Genomic DNA, 20800 nt, shown 5'->3' on the forward strand with positions numbered 1-20800 from the left:
CTAAATCTTTTCACTCTTCAACAACTTTTCTATATCTCGTGCACACTCTAGAGATCTATTCTCATCTTCTATTTTTTTGCTAGCGAAAAATCCAGAATATAAGATAGCTATATCTGCATAACCACTTAGACAAGCTATTGAAGAGTATTTTTTTACCAAAAATTCTATTCATAGCATTTAGGAAAGATATAGAGAGTCTCCTGTGATTGCTCTTACCATTCCGAGAAGAGGCCCACTTCCATCCAAATACAAAAGCGGAAAGAACTAAGAAAAATAATCGGCCGTTCAGAGCCAATCCAACGGCCAGGACCTCGCTCTTTAAAGCCCGTCTCCCAGTTCACCATTCTATCACACAGGTCTCCGGCGAAGTCTCCCTCCGACCGCGCTCTGCATCTCGTCGACGACGAACCAAAACCCTCCGAAATCCTCTTGATGCGGGGCCCAGCCGCCTCCACCGTGTAGCACCAGTCGGATCGAAGAGCTACAAGCGCTTCGGGTCGGCGCGCTACTCTCCCGCATGGCAGCGGCGCGAGGGGCCCGATCTGGGGGCTCGGCTGCCGCGGCGGCGCTGGTCTCGGCTCTGCTCGTGGGTTGCCTCGTCGCGGGCGGCCAAGGGGCTGAGATCCGCCGCCAGAAAAACGTGCAGGCTGCGCTCCGGGCCAAGTGGGCTGGCACGCCGCTGCTGCTCGAAGCCAGGTGAGTTTGCTTTTGGCTTTGTTCACTGGTAGGCTGGGCCACTATGCTTGATTGTGGCATGCCAATTTGACTTCACATTTTTTTTGGGTTTAGTAAGTTTATTAGTGTTAACCCCGGCGCCGGTGATGACCGGAGATCGGGAAGAAGAGGAGTGGATTGGAGAGGAAGAAAGAGTCCGAGTAGCGTTCGCCTGCCTCAACGATGGCAGGATTGGAATATAACGAAGTTTAACTGGGTTTAATACATTCATGATTTTGCCTTCACCCTCTCAGATGCTATTTATCCTAGCCGGCACGCAGGCACAGCTGGTTACAGGACCACTGCGGGCCGATTACCTTGGAGCTCTTGGGCCTGTTGCGCTTTCCCCTCCTGGACCTTGGCTCGCCTTGTGTTTCACCTGGAAGATGGGCGCTGACAATTAGTCACTAGGGATTAGCATTGAGTGAGTTGAGTAGCTGATGTCAGTGGAATTCACACCGGCTCGGTTCCTTGATTTCTGGAGTGACTGGGTGGTGATTGACGGGTGCCAATAACAGACTCATGGTTTAGTAGAAAACCTTCCCTGGGGTCAGCTTCAGACCTTCAGTGATCCTTTCAGAACTGAATCATACTAGATTACAACATTGGTGGTTTATTTTTTAGATCAAAGGCTTCCACCTGGCTTTATTAGAAAGCTTAAGGAAGGCCACATTGGTGGTTTATGTGATCTATTTTATTTTCAGTGCTGTAAAACTATTAAATCCTACAGACTGGTAGACATTACATGTGTGTTGTGAGAGTATTTCTTAAGCATTGTAGTAGAAGCAATAATCACCGCTGCGATTCATATAGGTAACAGGGTATATTCAGATGCTTTGTTTAAATCTTGAAAGATGATTTAAACCTGGAGGAAATTAAGATTGTTTATTTAATATAAAATTTTGGCAGCCATAACTCATTCATATTTAATAAGTATTATGTAGTCAAATTATGCTATCCAGCCTTGCAGCCTATCTGACATTGAGTTGAGATACTCGGTCAGATCCTAGATATTGGAGTACCCTATTTGCTCTGATGTATGCAACAGATTCTATTTTATGCTCTGGAGAACAGTGGATTGGCCCAAAACTCTACAAAATCTTCACATTTATAATCTAAATATAATTAACGATGGCATATGCTTTTTTATTTATTTTTACAATGGAGAAACCAAATAAGGAAGGCAGTTGACTCTTGTATGCTTCTGATTTTGCTCCGCGGGCTGGAGGAAACATAAAAGTAGTGTAGTACTTGTTAATTGACATTTTCAGCATTGGTGTTGGTCGATCGGCTTTACTTGTTGTATGTTCCAAGCGACATCTAATGAGCCTTTTGTTTACTACGTTTGTTAGCGAATTGCTTTCGAAAGAATGGAAGGATCTATTTTGGGATTTTATTGACCACTGGAAGGAACTGGAGAGAGGCTCTGAATGTTTAACGGCAAAATGCTGTGCCCAGAAGATTGTTGAGGATGCCCGCACACTACTCAATGAACCACTCTCTTCAATTTTTGAGTTTTCTCTTACCCTTCGATCAGCATCGCCAAGATTAGTGCTATACAGGCAACTTGCAAAGGAGTCATTATCTTCGTTTCCTATTGATGATTCACCAGAGCAAATTTCTGGTCATGGCACTGGAAAAACTTTTGATGAGGCTGTGGATCCTAGCTCTTCTGGAGGAACTTGCTGCTGGGTAGACACCGGGAATGTTCTATTGTTCAATTCAGCCGATCTACATGAATGGCTTGGGGGATTGGGCAAGCTGTAAGTACCTTCCCTTATTCTTAAAACTTCCCCTTTTCTCAAGCTGTAAGATGACAACTCAGAAGATTTGTTGAACAGAGCTATGGATTCCACTGAACATCCTGAACTCTTTGACTTTGACCATATATATCCTCGCACAAATATTACTGCTCCGGTTGCTATATTTTATGGGGCTGTTGGGACAAAATGCTTCAAAGAAATGCATGTTCAACTAGCAGAAGCATCAAAGCAGGTAACATACACTTGCCTGTTTTGTGGTGTACTTCAGGGCATATGAGATCATGACTTCATGAGGAAATAATAATCACAAGAAAAATTGAGCCATTTGGTCTAGTACAAGGTCATTATTTGTTTGTGAACTATCCTTCAACATATAATGGTATAGGGGTGTTTCTACCATTTCTTCAACGTGCAAACACTGATAGCCTATGCCTCGTTAGAGTTCACCTTTCACACATGGCAAGAGAACTTAATTAATTTGTCACAGCAGTAATTGATGCGAAGATTTTATTGTTTATATTTCTGTTAATCATGCCATGTCCTTATGACAGTGTGGTATCTTGTTTTTGCTTAAGATCCTTTCTCTTTCTACATGTATTGACCAGAAGGAAACATATATGGGTTTATGAACAATCATGATAATCTGTTGAGGGCCTAACACTTTTTCTTCAGCTTGCCATTTCTAATAGTGATACTGTTTGATCTCCAAATTCAATCATGAATATCTCTTCTAGATTTTGCGTGCAAATTTTATTTGGCTATTTGCTATGAGTATCTAGTGTGTGTTTCCTTTGGTCCCACTTCATGTTTCGCTTGCCTAATTTTACTTTGTGTGCTGTTCATAGGGAAAAGTCAGGTATGCTCTGCGTCCTGTCCTACCATCTGGATGTGGGACTACGTCCACCTTTTGTGGTTCAGTTGGTGCTGTAGATGCAGTCACCTTGAGTGGTTATGGGGTGGAGCTTGCCCTAAAAAACATGGAATACAAAGCTATGGATGACACTGCTATAAAGAAGGGTAACTCTAGCTGTTTTCTTTGCACCAGACAGCACATTGGTTTCTGCTTAGTTCTTTCTGAAAATGAAAAATAAATATGGAATTAACAAGTAAATATATATTGCTGAAAATGCAACAAGCAGAAAGGGAAAACCCCCTACAGCCTACTCCTTTCTGTGAAATAGTTTATTTAAGTAGAAAAGATTATTTCTCAGGCTGATGGAGCCCTGCAATCCACTGATTAAGCCCTGTTATTTCTTTCCTTTCCAGGTGTTCCTCTAGAAGATCCTAAGACAGAGGACCTCAGTCAAGAAGTCAGAGGGTTTATATTTTCCAAGATTTTGGTTCGTTCAATTCAGAGATTTTCTATGTTCTATTGAGTCCAGGAACACAAGCTCTGTGATGCATAAATAAAGAAGTGTTAATATTATTTCTATGTTCTATTGATTTCTAGGAACGCAAGCCAGAGCTAAATGCTGAGATTATGGCCTTCAGAGATTATCTATTGTCATCGACAGTGTCTGATACACTTGAAGTCTGGGAACTCAAAGGTATTGTTGCCCACTTGCCATAAATCGATAGGTGTTCCTCAGATTTATATCATATTTTGTTTTGTCCAACAGCAATGGATCATTTTTTGTATGGGAAAACTGTGAGTGCACTTTTGTATTATTGAAGCACCTTTTTCATTTATGGTATGCTCCACACCGCAGATCTGGGTCATCAGACAGCACAGCGGATCGTTCAAGCATCCGACCCTTTACAGTCAATGCAGGAAATCAGTCAAAATTTCCCAAGTATAGTTTCTTCTCTATCACGAATGAAGGTACAGTTACATCTTCCTCACTTTAAAACATGCCTTTGTTTCTCTACTTTATTTCCAATACATTCATCCAAATTATGAAGTGGATTCGGCTGTTACTTACAACAATATCATGCTTGTACAGCTTGACGATTCGATCAAAGATGAAATTATTGCAAATCAGCGGATGGTTCCACCTGGCAAGTCATTGATGGCTTTGAATGGTGCTTTGATCAATATTGAGGATCTTGATCTTTACCTGTATGTTCTACCTTACTTCCTGGATAGTGTTGTTTCTTATTTGTACTCTTTGTTTTACCTTTGCTTGGCAAGAGTACCTTAGCTATTTGCTTCTTGCCTTGGGCAGACCAAAATAGACTCAAGTCAGTGTACCCTTGATTCCTTGAACACCCGGCTAGTGATTCCACGCTGCTTTCCGTTAGAGGCTATGCGGCCACTAATGAATTATCACAATTCTGGCGATTCCAATCTTATAATGTAAGAAGAATATTGGACAATAATATTATATCGTCTCTTTTAAAGGGAAATGAAAATAGACTCAAGTCAGTGTACCCTTGATTCCTTGAACACCCGGCTAGTGATTCCACGCTGCTTTCCGTTAGAGGCTATGCGGCCACTAATGAATTATCACAATTCTGGCGATTCCAATCTTATAATGTAAGAAGAATATTGAACAATAATATTATATCGTTTCTTTTGAAGGGAAATGCCACATACCCAAACTTCCACCCACAAGTTCACAGCCAAACCGAATGGAAAGAACATACTCCCAACGAGCTGATTACTTGGAACTGTTGTTGAGAAGCGATGGAACAAAAGTTGCTTATAATTTTCTCCAAATTTCTGTTAACTCATTCAGGAGGATTTGTTGATTTTGTTAGTAAAGTATGTATGATAGCTCTTGTCAATTTGTTCACCTTTTCTCTCCACCAGCTTCTCACATTTCTTTAGCTCTGTACCCTTTGCTCGTTGTCAAGCTACTCTTCACCATCGTCTTTGTCTATATCTCTTGAACATTCATCAGAGCTGTGTATTATTTATTATATAAGAAGAAAAAGGGGTAAGAGCCCTTACAACACACACCTACCCACACCCACTCAAGAAAACCTTACAATTTCACCTTTTCCTAGACAGACAACAACCTCTACCACACAAACACCTAGGACCCCATCGCATTGGCCACGAGGTAAGAAATACCCCAGGCCCCGGCCAGACCCCAAAGATGCATTTCCTTCTTGGCGAGCAGGATTGCTCTAGCTAAGTTGAGCGATGCTCCATCGAAAACGCAGCGGTTCCTCTGGTTCCAAATGGACCAAGCCCCTAAGTCCCTTTCTGGGGCCATACCATCTACCTCATTGCTTATCCTTGCCTGCCGATCATCAAAGGAGATTTCTCCCACCTGTAGTGCTAGATCATGCAGTCCAACAGAGAGGAGGAAAGTGAACCATAATTGCCTGGCAAAGACGTAAGAAAGCAGCAGGTGCTGAACCCCCTTCCATCGTCCTTGTACCTCTGTCCTGATAAGATATTCTACCAGGCACACAGTTTCTGTATTTGCTAATATGTTGTGTTTTCATCTTCTTTTGAGACTTCAGTAGCTGATTCACTAAAAATGAACATAAATTTACTGTCCAATCACGTGATAACTAAAGTAGACATTTTGTTATGGTTTATTCAACAGGTTAATGGATATGGTCCATGGAGAATTATCCCTGGCTGATCAGTTCGTCCGGTTAAAGGTGAAGTTCAAGAAATATGTTTGGAGGACCATTTTTGTCTCACTCCAGCTTCTTTTTTAATGCATCAATGCTTCTTCCAGAGCTCTATGTTCTGATGCTACTATTTAGCCTTTTGTCATCTTATAGCTTTTTGGCCATATGAACTCTGCCTTGGTGCCTTTAAAAAAAGGGCAGACCCAGTGCCGGAGGCTCCCACATGAGTGGGGTCTGGGGAAGGGAAAAAACGAGGCAAGCCTTCCCCCCGCAAATCTGCGGAGAGGCTGCTTCGAACCCACGACCTGGTAACTCCGTGAGACAGCTCTCATCACTGCACCAGACCTTGGTGCCTTTAAATACTTAAAATTGTTTTGGTTTGACAATGCAACATTCGGCGTAGTAACTAACTTGAATTCTCAAAATATTAGTAGGACTAAGTACATTTTATTTGTAAAAGGCTATTTCTGTTCTGTAGTTAGGATTTGAAATGTTTATTTGTTCTTTTCCAAATGGTGCCATTGGCTATCATATTTGTTTTTAATGATAAAAAACACAGAAGTGCAGGATCAAGTCCTGTAAAAGTAACAATAAACTCTCCTAAGTCAAATCATATTGATGTTCAGCATGCATGGTCTTGGTAAAAAACATGTAGCATATTTTGTCGTCTGAGCATGAGATTGCATTGCTTCTGATTTTTCTGAAATTCTATCATTCTTTCTAGTATTTGATATGTATTTCACTTTCTTGCTGTGAGTTATTTTCTAAATGATGTCTAATGTTTACAAGTTGCCTCAAAGTGCTGCCCACAAGATCCTGTCAGCTCCTCCACCAGCAGAATCTAATTCTTTCCGTGTGGACTTCCGGTCTTCTCATGTGCATTACATTAATAACTTGGAGGAAGATGACATGTATAGAAGATGGAGAAGCAACATCCAGGAGGTTTTGTTCTCTTCTCAATTTCTTGGTGTCATTGAGCGGAAATTATCATTTGAATTTTGCTTTGCTTTGCCAAGAAAATAAGGAATTGCAATATATGTTGCCTTTAGGCCCGTATCGAATTAAGTATTATATCCTCACCTTTCTGTTAACAAGAGGTGTAAATTGATTTCTCTGTATATTTGTTCTTGATAGGCTTGCATGTATAAATTTGACTTGTATTGTTGATATTGTTTCTGCCTAATCTTTTTCTGTATTCCCTGGTCATGTTGTATCACACAACTACAACCAGTTTTACCTTATGTAATTTCAACGATGGTCTCTCCCCCCTTTTCCTTTGTAGCTCTTGATGCCGGTCTTCCCTGGTCAGATGCGGTACATCCGTAAAAATCTATTCCACTCTGTTTATGTGCTTGATCCTGCTTCAGCCTGCGGTGCAGAGGCTAGTCTCTTGCTTACAGTTTTTAAGTTCCAGCTCTTCGTTTGCCTGCACTACTACTGTTTACTGACATCCAGTATCTATTTCGGTTTTCTCTTAAAACTATACAGACCATTGACATGATCCTATCTCTATATCAAGATGGTGTCCCTATAAGGTTTGGTATCATAATGCATTCTTCAAGATTCATCAATGTCATTGAAGAAAGTGATGACACTCTTACAAATAATGGAGAAGACACTTCGATTTTGGTAATCATTTCTAATATTTTTTACTGCAATTTCTTGAGTTCTTTGCTTTGATAAATGAAACAGGTAACTTGCTCTATATTATATCATAAACCACCTTATGTTGGTGTTGATTGTTTACCTTCTTTCCGTGCCTACTAATGCGTTTTTGGTATATGAAATAATGATCAGAGTGTACATCCACATTTCCTCCATGTCATCATCAAGATTGATAGACAATAGCCTAACAGGCTTAGATTCCTTGTATTGAGTTTACAGAAGAGATTACATATAAAAAGAGAGGAGGAGGGTGACCCAAAGGGCCAGCCGAGTCCCAAGAGGCCAGCCGAACCCCAAGGGGCCAGCTGGGCATTAACTCAGCACAGCTAGCTAGGAGATTAAAGCTAGGAGATTACACAAGTAACTAGGTGATTAAAAGTAAATAGCAATTAATTCTAACAAAGATGTCCGTTTTTATTTTTTAGGAATCATGCCCTCTAGCATACTAGGTTTTATTGTATGAAATTGGACCAACATAAAATTGATTAGATACTTTTGTGTTATTATTAAAGATACTTATGTGCTATCTTTGCTAACTTTTCCTCTATATATCCAGATAACAAGGCTTTTCTTGTACATCAAAGAAACGTACTCAACACAGTTGGCATTCCAATTTCTCAGCAATGTGAGTGAACCAATGAGTTTCCAGTTATAATTGAGATAAAGAGCCGGTCCTTAAAGATAATTTCTAGCTGCTGATAAGATTTTGCGTGGTTGGTTATTTTTGATTGTTTCTGTGCTCAATAGTTCTGTAAAATTGATTTTTACATAGAAGTAAGCTTGGTTTTAGCATAAGATTCTTATCTTTGCGGCAGTATTTTTCCCTTCTGAATATCAAATGACATGTGTGAGGCATTCAGTTTTACCCTGAATAGAAGGACTAAACAAGCTACTGCATATTCACTCATCTCTTTCAGCTTAACTGACGGGTCAAAAAAATGTTCTCATGTACATGAGGTGCCAGCATGCCTACTGTTGATGAACTGGCATCTTTCTCATTTATTTTTCACTGAAAAATGAAAATAAAAAAAAAATTGATAGTTGTTCCATAAATGCTGCCATGATTGTTTGGCAGCTTGGGACTAATTTTTGTCCAAATTATTGGCAATTCACCATTTTTAGCTGAACTTTCCTAGCTAACCCTTAATATGCCTAATCGCGCCCTATTTTATTTCCTTGATTTATTTGTTTTGAAATATTATTGGTGGATATTTTGTTGATCTATGAATCCAACTAAACAGCTAATTAACTAGCTATGTGTTTGTTGGTTGAGAGTACCAGGTTAGTTTAGAAATTTGGCAAGAATACAGATCTGTTTGTTTAGCAATTTTGACAACAAATGAAAACTTGTGCTGTAGACTTCAAATTAGAATAGTGTCATTTGGTCGTGGAACCATGTTATCATTCTTTCATAATAATAAAAAAACAATCCAGTTCTTTGCATTATGTTGTTAGCTTTTTCTCAAAAATGCACGTCCCCTCCCGCCTTTCACGCCCGCGCGATTTGGAGAGATTAACTATGCGCCACATTAGTTATTAGTCACTGCCTGTTTTTGTTCTGAAACTTTGTATTATTGCTATCTTCCACAGATACATAAATCAAGGAATGGTGAAGATGACTACAATGAAGAGCTTGTGGAAGCTCATCAAGTTGAAGGGGCATTTGTTGATTCACTATTGTAAGCATGTTTACTGAACTATACTGCTTGTGTTCCTAAGTATAAGTCACTTTAGCTTTGTCGTAAGTCACTTTTATAACTTTGACAAGGTTTTTAGAAAAATGCACCATCATCTACAATATCAAATTAGTTTCATTAAATTTTCTATGAAATATGTCTTGATAGTGCATTTAATGTGAACCTGTAGATGTTAATATATTTTTATAAAAACTTAGTCAAAGTTAGAGAAGTTTGACTTAGGAAAAAGATGAAGTGACCTATTTGTAACAGAGGAAGCATGTTGTTGGAGATTACTGACCTAGCATGTTATTATTATTTTTTTCATTCTTGTTTTTCGGCAACATTCAGGTCAAACGCTAAATCTCATCCACAAGATGTGCTGCTAAAGTTGCAAAAAGAGAACGTGTACAAGCAGGAGGCTGAAGAAAGTTCTCGTTTTGTTCACAAGCTTGGTTTGTATAAACTCCAGTGTTCTCTATTGATGAATGGATTCGTCCATGAAGCAAGTGAGGTATAATTACTTATCCAAATTCAAGTTTAATAAATCAATGAGGTAGAATTACTTATCCAAATTCGAGTTTAATAAATTGAGAAGCATCAGGCTTATGAATATTTAAATTTAAAATAGCAACTGATTGGCTTTCTTGGTATCAATAAGGAAAGTGCATAAGATCTTTTGAAGAAATTACTGATAAGGGAAGTACATAATATCTTTTGAAGGAATTACTGATATGTGCCATTTTTTTTCTATCATTTATACTCCCCAAAGGAAGCGACCATGAATGCTATGAATGATGAGCTTCCTAGGATTCAAGAACAAGTTTATTATGGGCATATCCAGTCCCATACAGATGTTTTAGAGAAGTTTTTGTCAGAAAATAGCTACAAGCGGTACAACCCATCAGTAAGTACAAACATTTCTGAAAAGTGCAGTTCACTTATTTTCACTCCAATAATGATGTTATTTTCCTTCAGATTACTGGCAAGAGTGCAGAGAAGAAATTTGTTTCGCTCTTTGCATCGTATCATCAGGACAGCTCTGTATTTAATGACATGAATTACTTACAGTCTCCTGGAAGTATGCTTCTTATAACTCTTTTTTGTATTATGTCATCCGTCGTAAAGATTATTGCTGTTCTACATATAGCTGTTAAATTTGTCTGAAGCTACAGATGATGCAAAACCTGTTACTCATCTACTTGCTATTGATCTTTCATCAAAAGTTGGAACAAAATTGCTTTCTGAGGCCATACGTTACCTGGTAGATGCAGCATGTCTTCCGTACCTATTTAATGTGCTATTCATGATGTTTCTGTTGACATTGTCTTGCTTTTTGCCATACAGATGGACAGATCTGATAGAGCTCGTGTTGGTCTGCTACTTTATGTCCGCACTGGTGCTTCATCACCTATTTTACTTCTGAAAGATATCTTCGATAGAACTATTTCTTCTTTCAGGTTTGATCCTCGTACACTTACCCCCCAGGTTAAAGGCTGCACTTTACAGACAATTGTTGATGTTCTTAACATTTCATACTTATTTTTATAATCTAATCTAGTAGTTTTCTTGTGATAGCTATAAAGAAAAGGTATTGGTCTTCCTGCACGGGCTCTTGAAATTTTATGAAGCCCAACCTTTGCCTGCCTCATCCGTTGCTGACGATTGGACTAGAAATATGATGGAAAAGGTCTATACCTTAGCTGCTGAAACTGCTTTGCCTGTTGATGACTACAAAGCGTGGTTTAAAAGTTTCTCTGCTGATACAGTTCTCAAAGGGATCGATAAGGTCTGTAGTTCTGTATCTGAGTTTTCCCTCTCTTTGCAAGTTCTCTCTTAAGTAAGTCATAACTATGTGTAATTCATATATTAGCTGTATTAACCAAATTAATATTGCCATTACGGAAGACCAACGTGTTCTCACTCACCAGACAGTTTGCCTAATGTTTCAGCTTTTTTTCCTAGTGCTTTCCTAATTTTCCCTCGGTTTCTTGTCTTTTTTTCTCAGAACTGTAACATTTGTTTCTTTATTCGTGCAGTTATCTGACTTCTTATTTGGGCAATTGGGGCTTGTGTTTGGTAGTAATGCTGTGATCACCAATGGACGGGTAAGCTTTATGGTTCTTGTCTAAATCAGTTTAATGGCCCATAATTCATGGTGACTAGCAATATGCCATTATTTATTATTAGTATTGCTAGTAATGCTGTGATCACCAATGGACGGGTAAGCTTTATGGTTCTTGTCTAAATCAGCTTTAATGGCTAATAATTCTTGGTGCAGTTCAGTTCTCGTGTCTTCATGGGGGAAAAAAAAAGTCTTGGTTCAGTTTACTAGTGATACATTATTTGTTTATCTTGACTTTTGTGCTCAAGATAATAATTAATTTAGTCACAAGGTTCATATTAACTGATTTCTAAAGCAGCTCATGAAGTTAGGTACTTACATTATGTCGTAACTTTCAGGTTTTTATTATGAATGAAGGAGAATCATTTCTAGCCAATGACTTAGGTCTCCTTGAGTCTATCGAGTATGATTTGAGAACAAAATACATATTTGAAATAATTGAAGAGGTTGAGTTTGCTGGTGTTGACCCTGATGACCTGACAAGGTAAGTATCAGGCATGCTATAGTCCATTGCCTTGTAAACCTTTAATAGCTGCACTGTATGGACTAGTCTGATTTGGTGTATTTTTAAATAGTGACTTTGCTACACTCTGTTCCTCTGTAGTCAACCATTTGGTATGGATACCTCACAAGTTTCTGGATTTTTTTCGCCATTTTTGCTTTCTTCCTTTTTTTTATCTTTTATAGGTGACAGTTAAATACGTCCCTATATTTGCTATACAGAAATAATTTGGTCTCGAAGTAACACTTATCTTGAATGAAGAATAAAATACGATGTCACATCCTTTTGTTTTTGATAAATCCTAATCTTTTTTTTTTGAAAGTAAGATAAATCCTAATCTATGTACTTTCTTTGTAGCCAATTCTACAGCGACATTGCCATGTTGATCTCATCATCGATGTCTGTTCGTGAAAGGACATCTGAAAGAGCCCATTTTGAGATTTTACATGCAGAACATAGGTATTTCTAGATTTGTTTTCCAAGGAGAAACATGCTGTGCAATATATGTTATTATCAAGTACTGCTATTTGTAACACGGTATCACCATACTAGACCATTGACACATGCTGGTCATACCGGTAACTGGCCTATCACTGAGCAAACAACTTTCAGGAGGAACCGAGGAACATACGACCTTGCTGGAAACTAACTGTTTCCCTTAAAACTCTACAGAATTGGACAAGTAGAAGGTCAACAAAATCAGAAAAGAAATTTGGTAGAAACTGAATCATTATAATTTAGAGTAATGGCCCTAATAATATAAAGTCGTCCTCAAACTCGACTGTGGGTCACGTCCATTTCTAATGGCTGCGGTTCTATTTTAGTATTAGACACTTCTGTATTATCAATGAAATTATTCTAGAAACACCAAATGGTATATTTTCTGGTCCATTATTTAATTGGAACATTCCTTGCTTGGTATCATGGCAACAGTATTGTTATGCTGTCAGCCTGTCTCGCTTGATTTTGGGACTTTCTTCAACCAAGGAAACACTGCTATGTATTTTGAAATACTAATGGGAGTGAACTTTGTTGAACTGCACATAGCTTGTTGGACCTTAATCCTCTTAGGTCACTGAGTAAGAAAACTCGACCAACCTAAGGAGGAACTAGGTGGTATTTTAATAATTAAGAAGAAATGGACACCCAAATTCGCCTTGACAAGGACTTGAACTTGGGTTGTCGCCATGCACTGGACCAACTGAGCTAGGCTCAGTTCCTATCTACTCCCACGGCTATCTTTTCTAGACACATAGTAAAAGCTATGTATCTAGACATAGCGTATATCTAGATGGATATCAAAATCTATGTACCTAGAATCCTAGATAAGCTAGAACAACTTACAATTTGGAATGGAGGGAGTATATAAGTAAGAAGCTTTAGACATTGAAACTGATGAGAATTACAAAATAATCCACAAATTGCACACAAATGCAGGGCTTTCCTTCTCAACTTAACTTCAAGTTCCATACACTGAGTTTGTGCTTCAACCTGCATATAGTTTGGACCATTCTTGAATCTTACTTGGTATCTTAGCACTTGCATTTCTTTTGAGATAAAAAAAACTTACTGTTTGCATTAAATTCTGTCATGCAGTGCTATCAAATTGAATAATGCAAATTCAAGTATTCACATTGATGCTGTCATTGATCCACTTAGTCCCATTGGGCAAAAACTTGCCTCACTTCTACGCATACTCTGGAAACAGATTCAGCCGAGCATGAGGATTGTACTTAATCCTATTGTATGTAATCTTATTCTTCTTAGTTTATTATTCTACGTCAAGTTAATTCAGATCCTTTCCTACAACATCTGTGTAGTTTGAAGAACTGAATTATTAGTCTGAAGATGAACCAAGTAATCATCATATAGGTGCACCTTCTTCCTGCTAGTAGAGGCTATTGAATATTAGGTTGCTTAACTGACTCAGTTGTTATGAAAGCTCAGTAATGCAAAATGCAGTTTGATAGCCTGAACATTTTATGGTTGCACATGCTGTTTCATTACCTGCAACCTTTAGTTTTGACTGAGTAGTGAAGATGGACGGTATTATTGAATAAGTAAGTAATAGAGCTAAGTTACACATTGGTGTAATATTGCATGCCATGGTTTGCATGTATATCTCATTCATCTAATCATCTGTTTGATCTGCATCTTGAGCAAATCATTGTCCTACGTACAACTTTACCCATCTCATATATTGTAGATGCAGAGGTTTATTTGTTTGAAATCTTGAAAAAATACTGTTTGTTAAATTTTTAATCCATAAAGAATTGCTATGACTAAGTTTGTGTAATCATAAAGATGACTATATAATCTTTTCTATATTTGATGTAAGCATTTCTTGATGATTTCAGAGTTCCCTCGCAGATCTTCCTTTAAAAAACTTCTACAGATTTGTTCTTCCATCGATGGTAAGGCTGCATATATCTAATGATCAGTATGGTAACACTAATTACCTGCAGTAATGCTTAACCACTTGATATGTAGGATGATTTTAGCAGTACAGATCATTCTGTACATGGACCTAAAGCTTTCTTTGCAAATATGCCACTGTCAAAAACACTTACAATGAACATAGATGTTCCAGAACCATGGCTTGTTGAACCAGTTATTGCCATGTAAGTTCAAATATTGAGCAATCATCAGAAATTGATTTTTATGCTGCAGTATCATCAGTTTCTTGTGCTTATTTTCCATGTGCAGTCATGATTTAGACAACATTCTTTTAGAGAATCTCGGCGATGTCAGAACTTTGCAGGCAGTATTTGAACTTGAAGCTCTCCTCTTGACAGGTATGATCGTTTTATAATCATTGTTTGATTCCACTGAATTGCTTAGCAAACAAATGCCATTTCTTCAGGTCATTGCATGGAAAAGGACCGGGACCCTCCCCGTGGTCTGCAGTTTATCCTTGGTACTAAACAAAGACCACACTTGGTAGACACACTTGTCATGGCCAACTTGGGTTACTGGCAGATGAAGGTCTCACCTGGTGTGTGGTACCTACAACTGGCTCCTGGTCGTAGTGCCGATCTGTATGAGGTACCTCCAAAACTCATTGCCATTGATAGCTTGAGAGGCAAACTAATGCACATTGAAGTACAAAAGAAGAAAGGCAAGGAGCACGAGGAGTTGCTAAATGCTGCCGATGACTACCACTTCCATGAAAAGACGGTCTGTTTCTTGTTTAGTTACTGTCATACCTTTGAAATTCTACTCATCACTTATTTTAAAATATTTTTTTTAATGCAGGATAACAAAGGCTGGAATAACAACCTTTTGAAATGGGCTTCTAGTCTTATCAGTGGTGATGCATCATCGAAAAACAAAGCTGATAAAATCACCGTAAGTAATCATAATTTCAGCTATCTAAGTTCCATCTTACTACGCATACTGTAAACAGGGCATACAAACAGCAAAACTAGGTATTGTTCCTGTAGTATGGATCTTTAAAAAAATTCAAGATTTTCTATTCAGGATACTTCCAAAACCCCATGAATTTAATGTAGGAGAATTATTCAAGTAGTCTAGCGTAGTTTTACATAGGAACTCTGCAGGGGCATATCTGCATGAGCCTACAAGTACATTGGCAACTTAAAAGGTACAGAATCATTGGTACACAATATGACATACAGAAAACCTGCCTATAGAGATTCTCATTTAGTTTTAGTGAACTGCAATTGTGTTTTTCTTTTGAGAATAGAAGAACCTTGAATGCTTAGAAAGCTGAAACTTTGTTTGAAAGCTCAACTCTTCGCTTGCTTAGAAAACATGGGTGAAATATAATTATATCCTTGCTTTACTTGATCTATAAAATAACTATCATAAATATTATTTGTAGGGAAACAGTTATTCTATCCGTAGAAGTAACTAAATACGGAGTAGTTCCTTGGACGTGTGTATTATTTTTGACTTGTTATATTCAACGTGTGGTGCATAGAGGAATATCTTACGGGTTTTCTATATCTTTATTCAGGACCGTAAGGATGCAAGACAAGGGGAGACCATAAATATATTCTCTGTTGCTTCTGGGCATCTGTATGTCTCCATTTCTAGGACGTTTTATCTATTTTTCTTACCAATATATATATATATATCATTTTCTGTAGTCATGCCATGTTCCCAGTCACTTGCTATTGCTCACTAATACCTTACATGGTCTAGTTGCTCTCATCATTGAGGAACACATGATATGATTCAGGTTGTATTTCATACTGAATGGAACAGAGCATAGCTCAGGTGGTCGAGGGTGTAGATGTGTATGCCCTAACCACCTGAGGCGAATTTGGGTGGTTATTTACTTCTTAATATAAATCCACCTAGATTTCTAGGTTGGTCTAGGTTTTTTCGCCCATACTGAACAGTAACAAAACCCAACTTGCATGAAGTTTAATGTCACCAGAGGCCTAGAGCTTAGTCCTAATTATATCATCTGAAGTTTGCAACATACTGTATTCGCTACCCAACGAACATGTCTGAAAAGCAATGAGAATATGTAATTTAGCTGCGAGTTTTTTTGTCGCAGGTATGAGCGTTTCCTCAAAATAATGATTTTGAGTGTTCTAAAAAAGACACAGAGGCCAGTGAAGTTTTGGTTCATTAAGAATTATCTATCTCCACAGTTCAAGGTACATGAACTTACTTTGAGTTGATTAATTAATTAAGGGTTGATTAATTAATTCAGAAAGATTGGCCATGTCTATTTTCTAACTATCCTGCTGCCAGGATGTCATACCGCACATGGCTCAGGAATATGGATTCGAGTATGAGCTCATCACATATAAATGGCCAACATGGTTACACAAGCAGAAAGAGAAGCAAAGGATTATATGGGCATATAAGATCTTATTTCTGGACGTCATATTTCCACTTTCACTGAGGAAGGTAACCCCCTGCTGTTCTGATCAGCTTGTGATCTGTGCAATTTCATCACTCTCTTCTTTAGAACATTAAAGCAATCTGGGCATGTTTATTTCTAATAACTTTTCCCATGATACTTTCTGTATAGGTGATTTTCGTTGATGCTGATCAAATTGTGAGAGCAGACATGGGAGAATTGTATGACATGAACCTGAAGGGTCGCCCGCTTGCATATACTCCATTCTGTGATAACAACAAGGATATGGATGGTTATCGATTTTGGAAGCAAGTTAGTCACTGATCTATAATAAATCATGTTACTGCACACACAGTTGTTCATGGTAATAATATAAAAGTGGACTATTTTTCTCAAGTTTTTTGCTGACACTTTCTTTTATCCTCTGTGAAGGGTTTTTGGAAAGATCATCTGCGAGGAAGACCATACCATATCAGGTAGGTGATGTTTTCCATCCAATTATGCTGTAATCAAACTATTTCTAGTGTTGTTTTAAAACGATGTGCTTGGTGGTATTCCAGTGCGCTTTATGTTGTTGATTTGGCCAAATTTCGGCAAACTGCTTCTGGGGATACTCTTCGTGTTTTCTATGAACAACTCAGCAAGGACTCCAATAGTCTCTCCAATCTTGATCAGGTAAATGACTTGCTAATGCGTCTATTTGACCTTACACAAAATAGGTGGATGGGCCCATCATTGCTGGGTGCAAACTTGGTTTTTATTGTTGATAAAAATGTAAGACAAGATATGGCTTTTGAATGATTGGATTGATTGTAATGCGTAGATGTCTTGCATCGAGCCTCTCAAGCGTTATATATAGAGTACAGAGACTTGGGGGGCAAGACACCTGGCTGCTGGCCGGATACATATATTGTACCAGATCACAATATTCTACCTACCAACTATACTAACAAAAACAAGAGGATGAAAAGAATAAAGATAATATTTTGATCAACTTCATGTAAAATTTAGAAGCAAGGTTGCAACTAAAGTTATGAGTCCAGCGTATTAGGTACTTCCTATTTTTGGGGGTGTGCCAGGATTTTTGCCAAATCCAAAGCAAGTACACAAGTGCGATTTGTTATTTTGGACATGGCTGACATTTCAAGATTCTGTATTTGTGTTACTGTTTCATGTTATATAATTGTTTCTGTATAAATGGGTGTTGCAATGCTTACTTGGGACACATTAATATTCAGGATCTCCCGAATTACGCCCAACATACCGTGCCTATATTCTCTCTTCCACAAGAATGGCTGTGGTGTGAATCTTGGTGTGGAAATGCCACGAAGGCAAGAGCAAAGACCATTGATCTATGCAACAATCCAATGACAAAGGAGCCAAAGCTTCAGGTAAAATTATGTCCCACTGGGAGTTTCTTATTGTTTTTTGTTTGTATTAATTTGCTAAACTTGTACTACCTCTTTCCAGGGTGCTAGAAGAATAGTTCCGGAGTGGGCTGGTCTTGACAGCGAAGCACGCCAGTTCACTGCACGAATTTTGGGCGACGATGTCAAGTCTCCAGAAGCCACACCCCCACCATCTGAGACACCAAAGGCCGAAGATAAAGGCACTGATCAGGATGTGAAAGATGAGCTATGATCGCAAGCTGTTTCCCTGGATTCATCTTGCTGACAGAATGTTTGGCGACTCGGCAGCAGTTCAGGACACAGGCATATAGCTAGTGGAGTGCAGAGGGATAGTTTAACTCAGGTACCATGCAATACAAATTTGTCAAAAACACTACACCTGGAATCCTGGACTATGTTGATTTTGCGCCTGAAGTTTTTCGCCATCAGACATGCAACGCAATTCAGGTATTTTGTTTACACTAATAGTTTCAAGACCTTTAACCCAATCAAATGGTGGGGACGCTGCGTCCAGTATGGCTGTCAGAATAGGTTAGCAAGTCAGCCAGCTGGGGTGAAGAACTCGTCTGCTATCTGCTGCATACACATACACTGTAATGGTCAACAATTCACATATTTAAGATCTCCTTGAGACGCTGTAAAATTTATTGGCTGCCAGTCGAAGGCTAGCAGCAAGCTGGCAGCTAACTAAAATGCCCGAGAATTTTGTAGTAGTTTTTAAATGGGTGTTTGAAACACTCAGTAAGACAATAATGCCTGTCGCATGTAATTTGTATACATCAAAATTTTCTACCTTAACAGCAGGCCATTGTGGGCAGGGCATCTACTGTTATACTGTGTTGATATCTCGAGAGGCTCCAGCACAGGACAGCAAAGTGCCTCACCATTGCCCATCGGCACACGCACGCACATGCTCCCTTGAGAATTTTTAGCCCGTTTGCCTTGATGCGTTGTGCAGCACTAGTTAGTGTAATAGTAGCGTGTTAGCTACTGGATCCTTGGCCGCGGTTCTCTCTTTTGACGGGAAAATAGCACGGTCGCCGCGAGTCGACGCGTCCTGAGGTCAACGAGCTAAAGGAAACTAGGCCCATGCTTGTATTGTACGCTACTACGTTGGCGCCGTATGCGGTAGCCGTACTGGCATTGGACGGCGTTGTGCGCCACTGTGGCATGAGTTCGGCAAACGTGGAACGAAGAGCACAGGTCTCGTGATGAACCGAACGAAAATGGCTCTGGTTAAGCTTCCGACGAAAGCATATTTGTGACTGCAAAGCCTCACCGTGCTCGCTCGAATAAAAATAAAACGTGCCCTCGCTCGGTTCTAATAACTGGCGCTAGCATCTTTGCCCCCACTGTGCAGCAAACTCCATGGAGATGTTGGCGTACATTCCAGTCTAGTTTGGAGCACCGGCAGTGGCGATGATCTCTAGACGTCGTCGTCGCAAGATCCGTGATGCCCGGTGGTCGACGTACAGCAGTAGCAGCCATGGCCCTTTCCCCAGCTTCTCGTCGTCCCCTCGCCTCGGCTCAGCTCGGAAATCCCATCTCTGTACCATGGTTTACCTAGGTTCACGCTACGTGTTTGACATTGCCCGCGTCTTCCCCATCTCGGGGACCGAGCGCCGTTGATCGATTATTATTGCATTCCTTTTCGCTGTGAGAAGCTAGGGCTCATGCGTGCTCTGTTTCACACTCTCGTTCGTGGCTTCAGAGGTTCAGAATAACTGGGTTACTGACTGGATCGAGCAGTACGTACAAGCATGTTTTCAGCCTGTTCGTCTTTTCCTGATCTCAAACTTAACAACTCATGGGAGGACATCAAACGACGATGCATTCTCTGCTACGGCCGTTCTGCTCTGGAAGGGCCTGCTGCTTACTCTGAACCTTCTGAATCAATCCATTACCGTGTCAGTCAGATCATCGTCGGCTCGTCATGTGGCACTAATCAGCAAACGAACGTTCACTGAATTAGAATTCAGCAGACGATCAGTTAATAATCCCATAACTTTCTTTTTATAGAAAAATAATATTTCTGCAATTTTCTATTTCCTGAAAAGTTACATAACTTTTATTTATAATATTACCACAACTTATGATCATAATTTTGTCAATATATTTTTAATAATATCTTATAGAATACTTATCATGATAACTTTGCTACATAACATTTGAAACCTAACTTTTGTTGACAAACTTATTCATAACAATTTCTCATCATTATTTTTATAGAACACTTATCAAGATGTTTTAGGCCTCTAAAACTGCAGTTTTATATAACTCATACATGTGAAATACCATAGTTTAGGGAAAAAATAATGTAGAGTAGAGTTTATAGAACTCTAAAAGCACTACAGTTTTAGCAATGCTATAGTTTTTAAAACCATAAAGTTTGCTGCATCTAGGGCCATGTTTGGATGCACTTTTTTTTGTTTGTTTAAAAAAATATGTGGTTTTGTGAAACATTTGGGTTTTGAAGACCATACAAACTATGGTAGCTGCTAAAACAAGCTTGTTCGGCTGAGCTACAAGCCGGCTTGTTAGGCTTCTTTTTTTTTCAGCCGGAGCAATATTTTTC

General features: G+C 39.0%; 1 protein-coding gene across 4 annotated transcripts; it reads left to right on the forward strand.

Moving 5' to 3' along the window:
- The first annotated feature begins 353 nt into the window (after window positions 1-353).
- Window positions 354-19065, forward strand: LOC136478309 (UDP-glucose:glycoprotein glucosyltransferase-like). 4 transcript variants are annotated; one of them, XM_066476711.1, is made up of 38 exons: window positions 354-696; window positions 2067-2354; window positions 2394-2477; window positions 2556-2709; window positions 3323-3494; window positions 3744-3817; window positions 3928-4024; window positions 4187-4299; window positions 4421-4536; window positions 5978-6035; window positions 6798-6950; window positions 7291-7389; window positions 7497-7637; window positions 8230-8298; window positions 9264-9352; window positions 9701-9863; window positions 10122-10256; window positions 10328-10430; window positions 10519-10613; window positions 10697-10809; window positions 10928-11138; window positions 11389-11457; window positions 11813-11958; window positions 12334-12435; window positions 13573-13720; window positions 14334-14390; window positions 14467-14597; window positions 14683-14771; window positions 14840-15153; window positions 15232-15324; window positions 15956-16017; window positions 16505-16607; window positions 16705-16863; window positions 16988-17128; window positions 17249-17292; window positions 17377-17491; window positions 18055-18207; window positions 18287-19065. In XM_066476711.1, exons 1-38 carry the CDS (start codon window positions 518-520, stop codon window positions 18455-18457), a joined length of 4803 nt encoding a protein of 1600 aa, XP_066332808.1. In that variant the 5' UTR covers window positions 354-517; the 3' UTR covers window positions 18458-19065. The 4 variants fall into 4 exon arrangements, with proteins under 4 accessions (XP_066332808.1, XP_066332805.1, XP_066332807.1 ...); XM_066476708.1 differs by having other exon boundaries at window positions 2067-2477; XM_066476710.1 differs by having other exon boundaries at window positions 2067-2477; window positions 12346-12435.
- The last annotated feature ends 1735 nt before the right edge of the window (window positions 19066-20800 follow it).

The sequence above is a fragment of the Miscanthus floridulus genome, chromosome 8 (assembly GCF_019320115.1).
Source record: "Miscanthus floridulus cultivar M001 chromosome 8, ASM1932011v1, whole genome shotgun sequence".
NCBI classification, from domain to species: domain Eukaryota; kingdom Viridiplantae; phylum Streptophyta; class Magnoliopsida; order Poales; family Poaceae; genus Miscanthus; species Miscanthus floridulus.